Source organism: Branchiostoma belcheri, unplaced genomic scaffold (assembly GCF_001625305.1).
Source record: "Branchiostoma belcheri isolate BF01 breed outbred unplaced genomic scaffold, Haploidv18h27 scaffold11, whole genome shotgun sequence".
Classification (NCBI taxonomy): Eukaryota; Metazoa; Chordata; class Leptocardii; order Amphioxiformes; family Branchiostomatidae; genus Branchiostoma; species Branchiostoma belcheri.
In genome coordinates, this window is record NW_017802491.1 from 3,612,917 (window position 1) to 3,631,757 (window position 18,841).

The 18,841-nt window shown below is 45.5% G+C and overlaps 1 protein-coding gene across 1 annotated transcript; it reads left to right on the top strand.

Annotated features, from left to right (window-relative positions):
* Window positions 1–3,815: 3,815 nt before the first annotated feature.
* On the top strand, window positions 3,816–18,264 carry LOC109482072. The gene is made up of 34 exons (XM_019784737.1): window positions 3,816–4,482; window positions 4,604–4,704; window positions 4,903–5,025; window positions 5,200–5,311; window positions 5,500–5,696; window positions 6,143–6,346; window positions 6,667–6,768; window positions 6,998–7,280; window positions 7,397–7,594; window positions 7,792–8,002; window positions 8,140–8,308; window positions 8,405–8,548; window positions 8,688–8,863; window positions 8,982–9,117; window positions 9,317–9,433; window positions 9,586–9,748; window positions 10,108–10,345; window positions 10,481–10,625; window positions 10,857–11,015; window positions 11,202–11,329; window positions 11,571–11,719; window positions 11,878–12,021; window positions 12,169–12,364; window positions 12,626–12,768; window positions 12,920–13,114; window positions 13,303–13,460; window positions 13,615–13,732; window positions 13,870–14,055; window positions 14,212–14,301; window positions 14,465–14,617; window positions 14,912–15,167; window positions 15,357–15,526; window positions 15,916–17,259; window positions 17,558–18,264. The coding sequence occupies exons 1-34, from the start codon at window positions 3,900–3,902 to the stop codon at window positions 17,815–17,817; spliced, it is 7,251 nt and encodes a 2,416-aa protein (XP_019640296.1). The 5' UTR covers window positions 3,816–3,899; the 3' UTR covers window positions 17,818–18,264.
* Window positions 18,265–18,841: the final 577 nt, after the last annotated feature.

The window sequence follows — 18,841 nt, forward strand, 5'->3', positions numbered from 1 at the left end:
AGGGGCTGGTATTCTCAACTATGGACACATCAACATGGTCGGCTTAGCGTCAGACCAGGTTATCCTTGGTGCACAGATCAATGACAACATTGCCACCAAGGACAACCACCTGCGACTGTCGGGTAATGATAGGTTAGAGGTGTTCCATGATGGAACCTGGAAATCTGTATGCTACGACAACTGGAGAAATTGGGGTTGGGATCAGAACACCCAAGCGCTCGCCTGTCAACAGCTCGGCCTGGGCCCCCTGCGATCCTTTGGTGGAACCTCCTTTGGCGCGCTACCGAAGGTAGTGGTAAGGTGCGATGGAAATGAGGAATCTTTTCAACAATGTATCTTTTACGATTTGGCACCAGACAACCTAGGATGCAGTTACCAAGCAAGTATCTCCTGCGAACCTACCCCTGGATGGGGAGGAATAAGATCACACGGTCAAGATAAGACCAAGGTCGAACACATTCTGTTCAAAGACATCGGCCAGCTGCACAAAAGAAAATCTTCAGCTCTGACGATTAATAGTGTCGACAGTGCCATGACCCTGCAGAATGTAGAGATAGAGCGGTGCCTCCAGTCACGGGCTGGTGTGGAGATCCTCGGCTCACCTTCTCACGCAACTGTCCAACATGTTACAGCGTCTGCGTGTGAAGCAGAGACTGTCTTACATATCTCCAATGCTACTGACTCTGTCACCATCAACAGCGTCAGTATCACAGCTACAGGCAGGGGGACATTGGGTAACACAATAGGCATTCACGTGGAATCCCTGGATATGACCAATTCCGGTCCAACCGTGGCCATCTTTGAGACTACGACATCAGCCAGCGATTACGGCATGAAGTTGACCGGCGGCCAGGGGAAAATTACTTTACAAAACAGTGAAGCACGTAGCAATGACCATGGTGTGCGTATAGAGCGATGGAACGGAGATGTGGAGATTACCCAAGTAAACGCAGAGCAAAATTCGTATGGAGTGAGCATCTATCACTCAACTGGGAACGCGTTGGTTAGCCAAGTAAACACAAGGCACTCTAGTACGGGTGTTTACATGAGTTCTTGGACGGGAAATGTAAAAATTAGCAACGTAACAGGTCAAAATATTGCCGTACACATAAATGGTTGGTCCGGAGATGGGACGGTTAGCAACGTAATATCTGCCGTCCAGATAAGTGGTTGGACTGGATTTGGGACTATTACCAACGTAATAACAGGGCACTCTACTGCCGTTGACATAAATGGCTGGACTGGAAATGGGACGATTAGCAACGTAATAACCGGACAATCCACTACTGCTGTGGACATAAGTGGCTGGACTGGAAATGGGATGATCAGTCAGGTAAAATCCGGAGGTATCTATCTGTCTTCAGTGAATGGAATAGCCACAATAATGGACATAGAGGCTTATGGAAACAGGAACAGTATCTACATCAGCACGGGAGGTGGCCGTTACCTTGTGACAAATGCAACTGTAAGCAGCAGCAACAATCATGGCATGGTCGCCAGCTTAAGTGGTGACAGTCAACTTGTTGTAGATGATGTAAAGTTTCTGGGAAGCAGACGAGGAGGTGCCAGAATCACTGGCCAGACCAGCGGTGAACAGGGATCAGAATTCACTGTCACAAACAGTATCTTCCACATGAACAAAAGATTCGCGCTCCAAATCTCAGGAATAGCATCAAAGATAGAAATTTCACGAAATACGTTCGAAGACAATGTTTGTCCTCACGCAGGCGCTGTCATATTAAGCGCCGCTGTGGATATGCAAAACGTCAGTTTCAACAGATTTATCCAAAACAACGCAAGACGGACCATTCATTCCAACGTCCTGAAATGGTCGAACAATATTCGTGAATCGCAAAGTCTGATCTATGATAACGTCTTCATCGACAATTTTTACTCTCATGAGGCTACCGATGGAAACTTTCTATATGACAACGACATCAGGAAGACATCCTGTACCCTCCAGTTTGACGGATATCGACGCGCCATCCGTTTCCATCGCAACGTGTTTGAAAACCCATTGGTCAATCATCAGGTGTGCAGCAACATACCGTCACGAAGCGCGGAAAACTTCGTTGATGGGCGATTCAACTGGTGGGTAACAGCCACCCAAGACAACATCAGAGACACCATCTTTGACTTTGACGAGCACAACGACCATGCTGGGGTGGCTTATCTACCGTACCTCAGTAGTAACGTATCCATGCTCCCCTCGACCAATCCGGTGAGCAGCCCGACCATGCCTCTACGACTGCTGGGTGGGCGACTGTACAGCGACCTGCACTTGGCTATTGACAACAGTCCTTACACTCTGACCTCCGATTTGACCATTCTACCAAACGTGACGCTGACCATAGACCCAGGTGTTGAAATTCAGGCCTATCCGTGCGTGGGTCTGCTGAATCTGGGAACATTGGTGGCAAACGGAACGAAGCAGCAGCCGATATCCTTTGGTCCAGCTCCGGATATCCCTACAACCAAACCGAGTTTATATAGGCTGACTGATGGGAGGTACCCATGGGAGGGGAAAGTTGAGGTGTTCTTCCAAGAACGTTGGTACAAAGTCTGCTCAAGATATTTCAATGAGATTGATATCCTTTGTCGAGAACTTGGCTACGGCCCATCGACTGGTAGTTCTAGTTATACAATCGATCGCGGTGAAGAATCAGTCACTGTTTCTGGCTATAATTACATAGACTGTGAGGGCGACGAGGAAAAGCTGGTCCATTGTTATCGACGTGCGTCTGTCTTCACCCGGACGACACAGTGCTCAAGCAGAAGTGGGAGTTTTGCGAGATGCTTACCAGTATCCACCCATTCAACAATACCGGATTCACTCTGCACGTCAAATGCATGGGGCGGGTTACGGATGGCAAGTGACAAATCATTTGTTCTGAACCATGTCGTGATATCAGGCAGTGGAACTCTGCATTCCAAACCCGCGTCGGGACTGTCTATTGAAAAGTCGGGTGGAGAAATCTCCAACGTGCTCATTAAAAACTGTACTGGGTCAGGCCTGGAGATCTTTGGTGCCGGCTCGGACACGAACATCATTGACACAGATATCTATGATTGCCAGGCAAACACTGGCATCGCGATCTACGGGTCTCAGAGCGAAGTCCATGTCAGTAGTGTCACGGTCACTAACAGCAGCTTTGTCGCCGGCGGCGTCTCGCTTTCTTCGTGGGACACTTACGTCGACAGGGAAAACTTTGAGAACGTCATCGGGATTTGCGATTCAGAGGAAGACGTGTTCCTGACAGCCGGCGCTTACTTCGTGTACGAGACAAAAAGCGGTCAGTGTGTGAAGCACATCCACGCGGGACAGGGACAGGAGGTCTATCTGCGGGTTGTCGTAGCAAGCCGTAGGCAGTTACGTGTGTATTCCGATGTAAACCAACAACATCTACTCGGAGAAGTGAACAGCTGGAGTCAAAACACCAACAGAGTCTTCCATTCACCTGAGGTGATAAGTCTGGACGTCATGAGCAGTGGCGACGATGTGTACTTGGAGGTTCAAATCACCAGAATGTCAGGTGAGTAAAATATTATCCCCTTTTGCAACATCTGTATTGATTATTCAATATTTCTATGTAAAGACGTTTGAGGGAATATCACATTTGTTAATTTTTTGTCAGTTGTGGAATTTTGTACTAGCTGTTATGTCTCTCCATTTTCCAGCTCCCTCGAGACGCACGGTTACAGACAGTGTATTGAGCAACAACCATGGCACTGTGGTCAATGTCAAAACCAGTACTGAGTCAGAGATAACAATTTCGCGGAGTAGACTTACGTCAAACACACCTTTGACACTAGACAGTAATGACCTTACAGCCGCAATAGTTGTGGACACAAAGAACACCCACTGTGCTGTCCAGAACAATTACGTTTTTAACAACTCAATGAAAGCGGTAGAATTCAGAGGTTCTGGAAACAGCGAACTTTTTCTCGTTCACAATGTGTTTGACACCAACCAGGGCAACGGAGCAGTCAACCTTACAGCTGATGGTCTAGACACATCTCAGGCGCTCATTTTTGGGAATGACTTTGTCTCTAACGACGCCCCGGACTACTTAAGCATCATGACCCTGAGAAACACACCAGGAAAGGTCAGGGGAAATCATTTCCAGCGCAACATAGGCCTGTACATTGTCGACTGGGGAGTCCGGGGAGGTAGTAACCGAGGTCAAAACTTCAGTGGCAACCGCCTGGAGCACAACAGCGGACAGAGGCCGGGGTACAGGCACACTGTCGCCGTGTCGGGCCCGGACGTCCACCTCAATCAGAATGTCCTCAACAACCCCGCCAACGATGCAGAGCTCATCGCTTTGAACAATTGCTCGTCCGCCGCCGTAGATGCCACAAACAATTGGTGGGGCTCTGATCAAGCCACCGAAGTCGCCGAGAGAATCCGAGACAGGAGAGACCGACCTGAGCTTCCAGATGTCCTGTTCGAGCCATTCCTTGAGGAGGATCCCGAGAAAGGTAAGGAAGTCACATCTACTGTAAATGCACACAGTCATAATGCTTCAAGCTGCTTTCAGTGTGTATCACCATTTTCTGTAGCGAATTGAGGATGAACTGTTCAATATTGCTGTTTTTTTAGGAGTCTGTCGTTATTCCTGGTTCCATGAAGAGCAGCTTGGATACTGCTACAAGTACAAGGGTGCAGCTCAGACATTGGATTATGCCTGGGACTCTTGCAAGGTATCTCAAATACTCACAAAGTCCTCGTATCTAATGTGTTAAAATAACTTCTCATTTTATCTGGGGTAAGCACAATGCGGTATTTACCCATTCAAATTGTTAGCTCTTCAGAGCATAATACTCGTATCATATTGTTGTCTTTTTATGTAGAAACAATACGTGAGAGCATAATCATTATATTATGTTGTTTTCTTTCAGGAACAATACGCACAGGTAGTCATGAAGGCCTCCGATAAGGAGCTGCAGATGTTAAGTGCTGCGCTGAAGAGTCAAGTAGACGATGCCAACTTCGCGCCAGAACCATTTTGGATGGATCAGGAGGTGAGCTAATTCATCGTCTGTGAAAGTTAACCTTGGTAGTCGTTCGCAATCGAATACTCACTTTGTATAATTATAGAAGAAAAACTTTATTGCACAGCAGATGTAACGGGTACAACGTATGGCAAAATATACATACATAATTGATGATGCTAAGATGAAGTCTACTCTTTTCAGATCTCCAGTGATGAACAAGCATGCTGGGTGTATCGACAAAACGCCGGTGTTAGCGACGTCCTCACGACACAGTGTGACTCCCTCTATCCGTACTTCTGCAAACTGCCTGCTTGTGAGTACATTGGGTCGACATAGCAGATGCTTTATGACAAAAAGGGACAATGCAAGTAGAATACTAATATTGTTTATGAGAATGTACTTGAAAGGGTAATCGAATATAGCACATGAATGGGATATCTATCTGACTACCCACTTTCGGTACAATTTGTCTCCATAATTACATTTTCCAATGCCTCCCAGCGCGCGGCTGTCCCAACGATTGTTCCCAGCACGGTGCCTGCCAGGTTACCGGAACAGGGGCTGTGGCGACCTGCTACTGTGACAGGGGCTGGGACGGGGCGGACTGCTCCCAGCCGAACTGCCAGGATCTAGACGATTGCGGTGAATTTGGCGTGTGTGTTGGGCCTAACGTCTGTAGGTGTAGGAACGGATGGCAGGTAACAAAAACTAAAACAGATTAAATGTTGATAAAATCATTAAATATTAGTTAATGATTGTATCAAATCATTATTAAATATACGTACAATCAAGTCTAAGTTCAAGATTTCAAAGATTAGTCTTTGTTGCATTGCCTGATAAATATCATCAAGCAATTATATTGCTACTATTGCGCACCAGTTTAGCCATGTTAAGTAGCCAAGTTAACGTTCAACTCGTTTAAGATGTTAATGCTAACATCAGTTAAAATAAATGAATTAAGGGACTTAGCAGTAACTTGCAGCCATATTACGATTGAACTGAACCAATTGATAACGTTTTGATCGATTAATTTTTTTCATAAGTTCTACTTATTTTCAAAAACATCAAACATGCATTTAAGATAGCTTGTCATATTTGATTCTCATGACTTGTTACTAATGATAGCTGATACTTTCTTCCGCAGGGTCGTGGATGCACAGTAAGTTACTGCAGTAGGTTCAGCACGTGTAAGTCGTGTGTCCGGTCCGTGGGCTGTGGGTGGTGTGACCAGACTCAGTCCTGTGAATCTGGCTTGTACGGCGGACCTGACGTCATCCCCTGTCCTACATGGTTCTACCACAACTGTTTCACTGTCGGTAACAAGGGGCTCTGCTCCGACCATATAGAGGTATGTAAAACGGATATATCAATGTTCATCTATATTTGTCTATCTTCATATTATTATTACCAGTATGTATGCAAACACAATAATTGCATGAAATACGTCGATGAAAGTAGATACGAGTATCCAGGTAATGAGATACACAAGAAAACTGTTACTCAAAGTCTACCCAGTAACGTGGGTAAATGTTTTCTTGCGACATGTTTCCAAACAAAGATCCTACGTCATAGCCATGCTTGATAGGTACATGTATATACATAATTGGCTGACGGTATTGGAATCGGTACAGGGAAGGGTGTAATTGATGATCACGTTGTTGTGCCCAGGTTGTTGACTGTGAATCTCGGCAGTGTAACACGTCATTGACGGGTACTACTGTTGAGTCATGTCTGAGGTGCGAGGACGTGGAAGGGTGCTTTATGGACACGGTGGGTTGATTCAGTTAATGTAACTCTGAAATAACTTTCTATATGACTACGAAGCCTGCTCTCTATCTAACAAGTTCAACTGTTCTTGATATATGCGTGAGATGCCCGGTCTGATAAACATGAGTGTACCTGGATCTACAGCTTACAACTACTGAATAAAATGTGTATCGTGACTGGCATACTGGTATAAATAAAGTACTAACATTAAATGACTTGATTTTGTTTCCAGGAGGACGGTTACTGTAAAGTCTGGGACCAGAGCCGATGTCCAAAGGGTTTTGTCTACCCTCTCTACAACGACACAACGCGCATTGAGAAGATCCTGACCGCTCACAACGTGAAGTACGTCCCGTCAGACGGCGACCCTCTGTACCACTGCCGGGTCCGCTTCTCGTCCTGGGGCGCTACCCTGTTCATCCAGGAGGGAGAACTGGACGTGCAGCTCGGCCAGGTGCTGTCCAGTCCTCAGGCGGGAGGCGTGCTGCACAAGGTCGAGCAGGTGGTGACGGAAGGTACGTACATACGTAGTATGATGTAGCACATGTTCTGTACAATTACTTACGGCTAGAGAATAGAGTTCTCCTTCATCTTCTTCTTTTCAATTGTCTGTTGCTTACGTTTTGACCAGGAGCCTACACCTTAGTCGCTGCGCATCCTGCTACCCTGGAGGACATGTTCAACTACGCGGACTTCAGCCAGAGGGTCCGGCTTGAGCCAGTCGTGGACTTCAGCAGCATAGAACAGGAACCGTCGCTTTCTGTCATACAGAGCGTCATCCGAGGGAACGGAACGTTTCAAGGAGACAACACGCACGTCATAAATCCTGGTAAGCCGCCCCAAGTTTACAAACTGAACATTCATTGAGGCTGACCGAAAAAAGCTTGCTTTGTCTACAGGAACAAGTGCAATCATACCAAACAAAACGTGACCAATACTTTTTTTTGAGATAATGGACAAAGCTAACCTAATGATTTAAGTCCTAGTTTGCCATTAACTTTAAATTTGTTTTGTTTATCTCCTAAGATGTCAGGGTATATAAATGTGTGGGACCCAGCGGTAGCCTGCGCTTGGTCTTCCGTGAGAGTGATCCTAACCTACCGCTCATCAACCCCGGGGATGTCATCGTGGGGAACCAGAGTAACGGGATGCTGGAGTTCGTGACCAAGATGTCCAACACAGCCTTCGGTACCGTCATCCACACAAACCTGGCAGACTGCTCTAGTGGGATATATAGGTACAGCTAATTATTACCTGCATAATATTATCTTTTCATTTTGGTATATTGTATTAGCTATCAGCTACATGTATATAACTTACTGAATGCCATAGCCCACCTTACCAGCTTACGTATTAAACCTGTTTTCTGAACAGTATTCAGGAGGAGTTTGAGACCGTGAGTGGACACACCGTGCCCCCTCCCCTGTCGTGCTCGGGCGGCCCCACGGGTGAGACCGGGCTGCTGATTGCCGAGAAACGGGATCTCCTGCTGCAGCTGGGCAGTGTGGTGGTGGGCAGGAAAACCGGCAGGTTCGCCGCAAAGGTGCGCAGGCTATTTCTACTGTAGAGCTAGAGTTTTGTATATGCCACAGATTAATCAAATACTTACCCGTACTGTTCAATCAATCCACTGTTCCAGGTTCTGTCTAAACGTGTGAACTCTGGGTTCATTGTCATGGAAACAGAACCTATAACCATTGGCACCTCAGAACTCCAAACAACTCCAACAAGTGCCGGAAACAGTGCAATGAGATGGGACATAGCTGCTGAAGATGTCGTTATGGTGAGTTCTATTTGAAGATAGTAAATTGACCATATTTTGTAGCTTACATTTGATAAAAGTTGAATGGATTGTAGCAGAACGTGCATTACGAAATGACTATTTAGTATATATTTATCACATGGTTTCTTAAACAATACAGGAGCGAGCATTCCACCTCAAAGCTAGCGTAAACGCCAGCTTCACCGCCGACATCGGCATGTCTGACACCCTGTCTATGGTAGGGTACCGCAGAAGGACACTGGAGAAGGCTGAAGTCCAGTTTATTGGAGGGAATGTGGAGATAGAACTGGCAGGAGAAGCTGAAACATTCCGACGGTAAGCAAAATGTAGTCTTTATCTTATATTCTGTTATGGGTATGTAGAAGTATTCTGCGTTTAAATAACGTCAACTTTATAACATCTTGGTGTTGCTTTCTACCTCCTTCCTCTGTAGATTCTTGTCGACTTACCACGATAGTTTATTGCTACAAACCAATAAAGAGAAGGTGCGAGTCTGTATCATGGACGACGTCTGTATCCCAGGGGAGAAGTGGGCATCAGTTTCCCTGGAATACGCTCTATATGCATCGGTAAGATGTTGTTCCTCTGTATATTTGCCGTGTCACGTTTCTAGTATGACATTTAACTTGCTATGAATTCCAACCTCTTTCAATATCGATGTTGCAAACCAACATGGTAATGGATTTAATTATCTAAATCATTCTAACAGTACTGAATATATCCATTTGATCATACCATGCATTAATTTGGGCATATTCTGAACTCCAGTCAGCTGGAACTTTGAAGATGTCCGGGACGGTGAGCAAACCAGACATCGACGCTTTCGCCGGATGGAGTCCACAAGATGGCAGTCGGTGGTTTCAGTTTGACCAGAATGAGGAGGCGGTTAGTTTATTTCATTTTTTGAATGTTAATTGTTGGCAAAGGGAAAACTATAACAATTTTGTTCAATATGTGGATTTTGGCTTTAAATGGGATCAGTGGCATTTTCAGCATACATGTATTTTTAATTTTATGTGCATATATGTATACAACAGTCGTCCGCAAGGATCTCCATAGCATCGTACGAAGGTGGGGCGCAGGAAAGCGATAAGTTCGTTGTCATGGAGATGGTGGCCACGCCCACCTTTTACCTGGACCTGCCTGTGAGGGACGAAACTGAGGCAGACACGGCCACAGCAGGACTTCAGCAGCTGTTTGGTAGGTGATGTTATTCGCTACAAATGCACTTCCGTCTGGCAAATTATGCACGTCATGTATAAACTCATGCCACAAGACCTATTTACCACGTGCCTTCAAAAATCATGACCATAGCATTTCGAGAAGACGAGATATCAAACTCGTGAATACCGCCGCAGTTCCGAAGAAATCCACTAAAAGACTGACCTTTGTATTTCCAACCCCAACCTACCTACTAAATATCACCAAGATGCATCCCCATACCTCCAGTTACAACAATTTACAGAATAACGCAATCACCACGTATATTTCACACATCACATAACCTTCTTGACGATTTAATTGAATAATCTCAATTGAATATCATGATTCATCAACAGGTAATGAGAATGAAGACGTCTTTCCTTACCGCATGACGGCGTCTGTTGAGGCGAAGGCTCTGTTGAGGACGTCCACAGAGACATGCTCACAGGCATGTCCACATGCCGACCGACCACAACGGGTGGGGGTGACGTCACAGTTAGACTACCTGAAGGGACGGTTTGAGGTGGATCTTTTCACTGTGGTCCACTCGGAAGAAAAGGAATGGAGGGACGGAACGTGGATGGACTCAGACCTGTAAGTTGTCAAAGGCGATACAGAGCTCAGTTTCAAATAAAATAGACGAATACCTGTAGCTGCATTACTTGTGCGTTCTGGTATGACAATGGTCTATTTGGTTCAAGCGAATATCGTGTTCTATTGTGTCACCAGGTATTGTGCAGCCCAGACCACTGACATCAACACCTGTGCAAAAGTTTGTCTCTGTCCCGGCGGAGAGGCTTCCTTACCACATCCTACCGACACCAGCGTCTGCCAATGCCCTTGTACCTGCCCAGATGGAACACCTAGTTCCACCGTAAATCTTTAATCTATGTCTATCACCCTAATCTGTACAACAGCAGTCTAAACTTAATACATCGTGTAGTTTGGATGTCATTGCATCTCAAAGCTTGTAAATTTTGGATAGAATTACATGTAGCATATTCGTAGTTAACATCTAATACTTACTAATTTCCTAACGTGCAAAGCGATATCAGGCATCAACTAACATTGTGCATAACGTTACATAATGTCATATATCATACAGCATCCCGACAGCCCACTGGCAGATAAGTGTAACTGTGAACGGTGTCCGGATGGGTCCATGAAGGTCCCGGATCCGGAATCAGGCCGGCTCCGCTGCCCGTGTTTGTGTGCCGACAACAGTACCAGGGAGATGGTACCGGGCGGTAATGGGGAATGTGACGTAAGCACTGTTCATCATCGCAATACTAGTAGTTTGCTGCTTATAGCACTGCAAATTATATATATAAATGATAAATTGAATGATATAAATGAATAAGGGGATGTAAAAAGTAGCATGACCAAAGTGTTTGGTTATAGTTAATTCACGTTGATTGTAACTCAGACCTACATGTACTCTGTGCTTCAGTGTTCCTGTGAATGTGCGGACGGCAGCAGTGACGTCATCGCGGCAGATGGCAGGTGCCCCTGCAGCTGCAGCTGTAACAACTGTCAGGAGTCCGTCCTGGGTCCGGACGGCTGTCTGTGTTCAGACAGGTCAGGACTCTTACATGTGGTCCAGTCATAAGAGATGGTTACTGATGTAGGAATGTGACATACAAACAGTATTTAGGACTTCTACAAGAGAATTTCAGGAGTAAACTTAGGTGAACTATTAGAATTTTGAAGCTTGACCGAAAAAACAACAAATTTTAATTGTATTTTTTTTCAACATTTGTCTTCAAACAATGGCAATTTTATTTCTGTTGTAACTAACTCAAATTTATGTCGCCTGTAGCTGCCCTGACTGTGAGAATGGAGAAGAGCCGATGTGGGTGGGCTGTAGCTGTAAGTGTCCACAGAAGACTGAGTGCGGGGCTCCGCCTACATGTGTGGTGGGCAGGATGGGCGTGGACTGTAGACAGCCTGACTGTAGACCTTGTCAAGGTACGATTACAACTTTGAGGTTGAACTTATAGTAGGAAAATCTTCTCTAAAGTGGGACAAGGCTGAGAGACGGCTGCCAGTGACATCCGTCAAAACTCCATCCATAATACTATTATATTATAAACACTATCTATTGACTGTTTTATCTGTCTTCCAAGACTGCAGTGGTAATGGCTGGTGTGTGTCCTCGGCTGACAGCTGTCAATCATCCTGTGTTTGTGGCGCTCAGTGGTTTGGGGACTGCTGTGAGCTGAGAAGACCGAGACCAGTAGGAGGAGATCCACATCTTGAGACTCTCGATGGTATGGATCAGTCCATACTTTTCACCTAAGGCTCTCCTTCCTCTGACAATATAATTTACATTCAATTTTATGAAATATAAGGATATGTTTAGTTTGAATTTCATACATGTGATCGATGGGGGTATCATGCCAAATTATTTTCCCCAGGTTTTCCATTTGACTATCATGGCATCGGAGAGTTCTGGGATTGCAAAAGTCCAGAAAACGACTTCGGCGTGCAGACCCGCATGTTCGCGTACAGCGGCGCCTCTCTGATCGGGGCTGCTGTCGTGAAGACCGGACACAGCGTCGTGACCATAACAACACCGGAACACGCGACTGAGAACGACCTGCCGAATTTAAGGTACATTCCAGTGGCAATGACAATTCTCCACAACGTCTGTGGAAAAGAAGACCATCCTTTGAATTCCCAAAATGCACAGCTCGTCTCGGCATTCGGGTGACACTCTTGTTGCAGGTCACAAAAAGTTTTAAATTTAGTACTTTGTACCAACATGTAGAATGCTGATGACTGAGCAGAACGAGAAACTTGGTTCTACAGTAGATTGGTGTTTGACGTTCTGGTAATATTAAATTTCTTCACCTTTTATTTCTTATGACCCAGGATTGACGGCAGTCTCCAGCCCGTCAGCTCGGGACAGAAGTACGTCCTGAACAACGGCACGGTCCATCTTCTGGTGGAGATCCCGAGAACCAGAGGGTCTCAGTCCGGGGAGGTGGTACTCTTTTCATTCACTTTTGACTCAGGTAAGGCCATGTAATCATAGATTTGTAATCTCTAAATTTAAATAAGACATGGCTACATGTTTAGTTTGTGTCAATCTGTACGATTCTATGATCATAGACCCAGAACGTGGTACAAGTCATTTCTGATTCCTTTCTACTTCTAATTGTCCAGGAGCATCTGTCGCCTTTGACATTCGGCTCTCCCCCAGTATGGGTCGTCAGTACCTGAACATCATCTTCAGTCCGACTGCAGCCTTTAAGGAGAAGACGCAGGGACTGTGTGGATACATGGATGGTGACAAGGACAACGACTTCAGGGGACCGGACGGAACCTTGCATAGAGATGCGGCGTCATTCGCTGAGTCATGTATACTAAACTCCTTATACTTCTTCCCTTTTCCCTCTGTTTCACACTTTCTGTCATTGTATATGTGATTTACATGTTCAGTACGTAGATAACAACATTGCATGATGGGATATCAATGTTTTCTTGTTGTATTTACAAAGCTGCATGACATGCACCTTTATCATATTAAAAAAAAAATGTCCACACAGGGCGCATCATCACCACGCATAGCGGTTCTGGCCTGCTGGGTTCCTGGTCCTGGGACTCTTCCAACTTCCACAGCGATGACGTCATGGATGGAGCATATACCGACCCAAATCACAAACCAACATTAGGTTTGGCCGGACTCACACCGGAGCAGCGAAAGGTGAGACTTTTAGAGCTCCATTCTGAGGAATAGAAAAATTCCATATCCCTGTGTAGTCGTAACTAGCAACGTTTTCCTTCATCTTTCCTAATACAAGATTTTTGGTAGCTTTAATCATCTGAGTGGTTGAGGTGATGTATTTGTTTCCCCACAGGTGGCAGAAGAGACATGTGCACAGCTCGGCTTGTCAGGTGTCCTTCTGGAAGAATGCATTTTTGATGTCGCCATTACAAACGACAGGACCTTCTCACAACAGGAAGTCTTCAAACTCGGTACGTAGACTTGTGGTTCTCCTTACAAATCTATCACTGGAATTCTATGCATTATCAACATTAAGATCTTCCTCCAAACTGTTGTCAACGATTTGAAGAAGCGCCTACCAGTCAGTGGTTGTTGTAATCCGTTACAGGGTGTCCTTCCCAGTGCTCCGGTAGAGGGCGCTGCGTGAACAACACTTGTGAGTGCATGCCGGGCTGGACAGGTCCAGACTGTGACGTAGGCAACTGCACGGACTGTTCCGAAGAACACGGGAAGTGCGTCCTCGGGTTCTGCCAGTGCGAGCCGGGATGGGAGGGAACGAGCTGCTCCCAACGAGGTGCTTGAGAACATTTTCCGCCAAATGCCGTAATTATCATAATTTGAAGATATGTGGTAAATCTCTGAAATGATTTTGACAATTAAAAGAGATAAGAAAATATCAATGTTTGTCGTCCTCAGATTAACTCATCTATTTTCCCTCCATTTTTGGTAGCGACGTGCCATGCAGTTAACAACTGTACCGACGAGCAGCATGGATCCTGTGTGAAAACAAACGTATGTGCGTGCGTCCCGGGATATATAGGTAATTGCAATGCAATATCCTCATATATATACATTTTAGAGTCCAAAATGATTTGTTGGCATTACAAGAAAGCACCGTCATTTATGAGCCGAAAAAATGATTAGAATGATATTGCATGCATTGTATATGATGCTTGACAGTCGTTATGAAATGATATTTCCAGGTGCGGACTGCAGCGAGGTTCCCACCTGTTACAAGACGGATAACTGTACCTCCCGTGGCGTCTGTGTGGATCACGACACGTGTCTGTGTGAGGAGGACTATACAGGCGACAAATGTGACAAGTTCTCCTGCAAGAACCTCGACAACTGCACAGGTAACAAACAAAACTAGCACGCACTTTGATGGGAGCAATTTGTCATAGAGCAAAACAGTAAGAGAAATTTGCTATGGCCGTATGCTACTAGAATAATTCAATTCCATGAAATGCTGATGTAAAATGTGCTAATGACTTACTATACAAATGTCCTAACCGTGGGCATGTACCCGAAGTACATGTAGTAGGGAGTAGGGCCTTTACGTACCGTCTGATGCAGGTGAAGTCTCCTGATGCAAAGTTAAGTAACTGATCAATAGACCCTAGTTAGGTTGCTTTATTGTCGTTATACAGGACATGGGCTCTGTGTGGACATTGACGTGTGCGCCTGTGACTGGGGCTGGGCCGGGAGCTCGTGCGCCTTGCCTGACTGCCCGTTGGTTAACCACTGCTCCCGTCGGGGAGACTGCGTCGCGCCCAACCTGTGCCGCTGTTACCCGGGGTATGACGGGAAGAACTGCAGCCTCGTACATACCTGTCCTGAGCTGAACAACTGTAGCGGGAACGGGATTTGTGTGACGAACGAGTCGTCTGGAAGTCATGTGTGCAGGTACCTGTCTCTATTAGAGCTTCTTACCCAATCTTCTTACCCAATCTTAGTTTAGGGAGGAGGTGTAATGGTGATGGTAAAATGAACAAGAAATACATTGTATAAGTTTGTATTAAAATTGACTGCTGTACAATATGAGAAAGAAGGATAAAGTGAAAAATTTGACCGTTTTTTTGCCCTCAAACACAGGTGCTTCAAGGGTTATGACGAAGATGATTGCAGCAGACCTGACTGCTCCGGCCGGAACGACTGTTCAGGTCACGGCGTGTGTGTGGAGCCTCTGCTGTGTGAGTGTGACCAGGGGTACGGCGGCGTCAACTGTAGCGACTTCTCCTGCCAGAAAAACAACTACTGCTCAGGTAAGAATATCTTCTTGGTTGGGGACGTCGACTTTGGACTACACACTTTTCTGGTATTTTTCCAGTGATGGCAATGAGTAATATTGGTCTTGGTGATATTGGCCCGCTTCGTCTCAATTGATAAGGTTACATTTCATTGCTGTATTGAAACGTATGTGTCATCTATGTTCAGTTTCGAGATCCTTCGATTCATGATAAACATATTATGTACTGTGATTTACTTGTGTTTCCTATGGCACAGAGAGTGTGATATTGGTCTTGCCAGTTGTCTTCTAAAGCCTCAAAATCGGTTGTACGAGTTTCAGTGCCGTATTGAAACGTGACTTTATGTAACATTTATGTGCAGTTTGGAGATCTTGGAACGTGATGTGGTCTACTTAATGTTTCAGGGCACGGAGAGTGCACTGACTATGACGCCTGCACCTGTCACACGTCATGGTCGGGAGAGGCGTGTACCATCCCAGACTGCACTGCGGTGAGCAACTGTTCCAGTCGGGGAACGTGTCTCGCACCCGACACCTGCGCCTGCTACCCTGGGTACGAGGGAGACGGATGTGAGACGGAAAGCCCGCCAAATATCCACCGTCCCAACTTTACCCAAGACATCTACAGGATCCAAGTCGTGGAGAATACTCCCGTTGGAACGGTAGTGGCAACAGTGCGAGCAGCTGACAACGACACCGGCATAAACGGCGAGGTGAAGTACAGGGCGGTTGAGCTCACCAACACTACAGCACTGACCTTGGTCCCCGGGACAGCAGACATTGCCACAACCATGGAGCTAGACTTTGAAGCCATCGGAGACAGAGAGTTCGAGTTGATCGTTGAAGCCATAGACGGGGGCGCGCCGACACTAACCGGAACGGCTACGGTTGTCATGACGGTTACAGACGACAATGACAACATCCCAGCGCTGAGCATAGCTGAAGAGTCCGAAGTACATGTTGTGTTGAGCGCTCCTATTGGCCACGAAGTCATCACCATCAACGCAAGCGACCATGACGCGTCTGCATCGTTCTCTAACGTGACATTTAGTCTTGCGTCAGCGAATGATTTCTTCGTCATTGACGAAAGGAAAGGACGCATACAGGTACAACGTGCCTTGGAGATAGGCACGTATCCACTAGAGGTTGTGGCGAGTGATGGCGGATACCCAGCTAAATCGCGAAGAGCGACAGTTCGAGCCGTTGTTACACAGATAAGCGCCAACACTCCTCCTGTCTGCCTGTCACAAGACGGCCCCGCACATCTCTATGCAGGCTTCAGCAAACCCGGCGACGTCATTACGACTGTGTCAGCACTGGACCGCGACACTGGAACAGCTGGCCATCTCCAGTACAGCATCAGTGATAGGAAGGGTAACCTGTCAAGTGAGTTTCAGGTGAATCCTAGCACAGGTGACATCTACTTGACAACCTCACTGAACGATTCTCCCATCAACATGTCCTTCGTGTCACTGACCGTGCGAGCTGCGGACCTTGGCTCACCGCCATTGGACTGCGACCTCCGGGTGAACGTTGTCATCACGAACGATCCATCGCCTCCAGTCAACGTCACGTTCCCGCCGGAATGGTTCCCCACAGAGACGACAATCGTTCCCCACACAGGCAGTCTGCTTACAACAACCCTCCAAGGTCTGAATACATCCGTCCAAGGTCTTAATGAAACAGCCCATGACCAGATCGGCACTACCGTTGAGACAAATGGAGAAGTAACTGCACCTACCACAATCGGTAAGCTTATTTATACATAATTATGTCACACGACTTTACTTCATAATTGACAAGAGTACTCATGCCTTTGTAAGCCTACTTAGTGTTATTTGTGCTTTTAAGATTTTCTTGTATGTATCATAGACAACCTGTTTGTTACAGACACCAATGATTGAATTCTGAGTTAATTTACGCATACTGTTTCTTCGTGTGCTGATTGTCTAAACGCCTTTTTCGTCAACAGGAGCTTTATGTCCCACAGTTGCGACATTGTATTTTGTCATGTTCTATAAATAACCAAGCGAATCTACGTTTGTAGGAGCAATACCAGCCCAGCTGAGCTGGTACCAGCGGCCGGAGTACATCGGCGCCATAGCGGGAGGTGTCGCGGGTGTGGCACTTCTGACGGCTGTTCTCGTCTACGTCATCAAGCGTAGGAAGACTAAAGTCGTACCGGAGGAGGAAGAAGAACCCCGGGCGGAAACACCAGATCTTGAGGAACGCCGGAATCCGCCCCAAGCTTGGGTTTACAGGAACCGTGTTTTCCGGTCTTATCCTGCCGAGCCAGTCTTGACATGATCAAGTGTTTGTTAGTGTCAAGTGTGATAATTAGAAGTCAAGGTTTTTTTTGCTTCATCAGTTTTGCCTTTGCTTGAAGTGTGTGTTCAGTGAAACGTATTTTATTACAATTATTATAATCAAATTGAATTTTATTACACTTTATCCTCTTCGTATCAATTCCTTTATATCATATGCGTGATCATTCGGTATACTTCATATGTGGATTTTTAGTGAAAAAGGACCTCAATACTAGTATTAGTTTATCTAAAAGGTAAATTAATGCAGATAAAATGTAATCATTAACAGTTACAATTTGTTAAAGTGTGTGGATCATTCTAAATATTACGTTATATGTTAAACGTCACATTACTAGCAAAGCTAAATGTAACTGAATGCAGATAGAAGTATAAGCATTGATAGTTACAATTTGTTTAAGTGTGTGGATCATTCAAATATAACATATTACATTCTATTCCTCATTATTAGCAAAGCGGATGAATCATAGTAATGTGAAATGCGAAAGATCGGTTATTTTCTGTATTTGTGTTAAGATAATATAACATTGATTATATTCTTGAATTGCTTTTATATTATGTTGGTGTGGAAGTGTGCAGCAATAAAAAAGTCTACCGACGATTTCTTGTTCGCCTTCTATCTCTGATATGAAAGTGTGCGGAGAACAGCACAAGAGACACATGTGTTAGCTAGTATGTAGCTTGAAGGTAGCACCAAGGATTAATCTATATATTTGTATGGGCCTTGTATGTGGATGGATACTAACCAGTACCAAGCGCAGATTGTCTGTTTGCATGTGGAAGAGCGATCAGCACCAAGGACGGGTACCGTGTTAGAGGGTATAACGTACAGTAACGTGTCCTGTAAGTGGAGCTAAGCGCGACCGATGTGTGTATGTAACGTAAGGTTAAATTTAGCATCAAAAACAGAGAAGAGGTAGGTAACGCTACATGACTATGTGAAGTGAGAGTTGTGGGGCAAACTTTCAAACATAAACTGTGAACTGAGTTCTTACGGCGACTTTCTG

What these genes read in the sequence shown, in the direction of transcription:
- LOC109482072 (XM_019784737.1), top strand. Translation starts at nt 3,900, where the DNA reads ATGAAAGCGGTAGAATTCAGAGGTTCTGGAAACAGCGAACTTTTTCTC. An exon ending in ACGTGGATGGACTCAGACCT is followed by an intron (nt 10,346 to 10,480) that starts GTAAGTTGTCAA and finishes TTGTGTCACCAG; the next exon opens with GTATTGTGCAGCCCAGACCA. An exon ending in GGCTGTCTGTGTTCAGACAG is followed by an intron (nt 11,330 to 11,570) that starts GTCAGGACTCTT and finishes TGTCGCCTGTAG; the next exon opens with CTGCCCTGACTGTGAGAATG.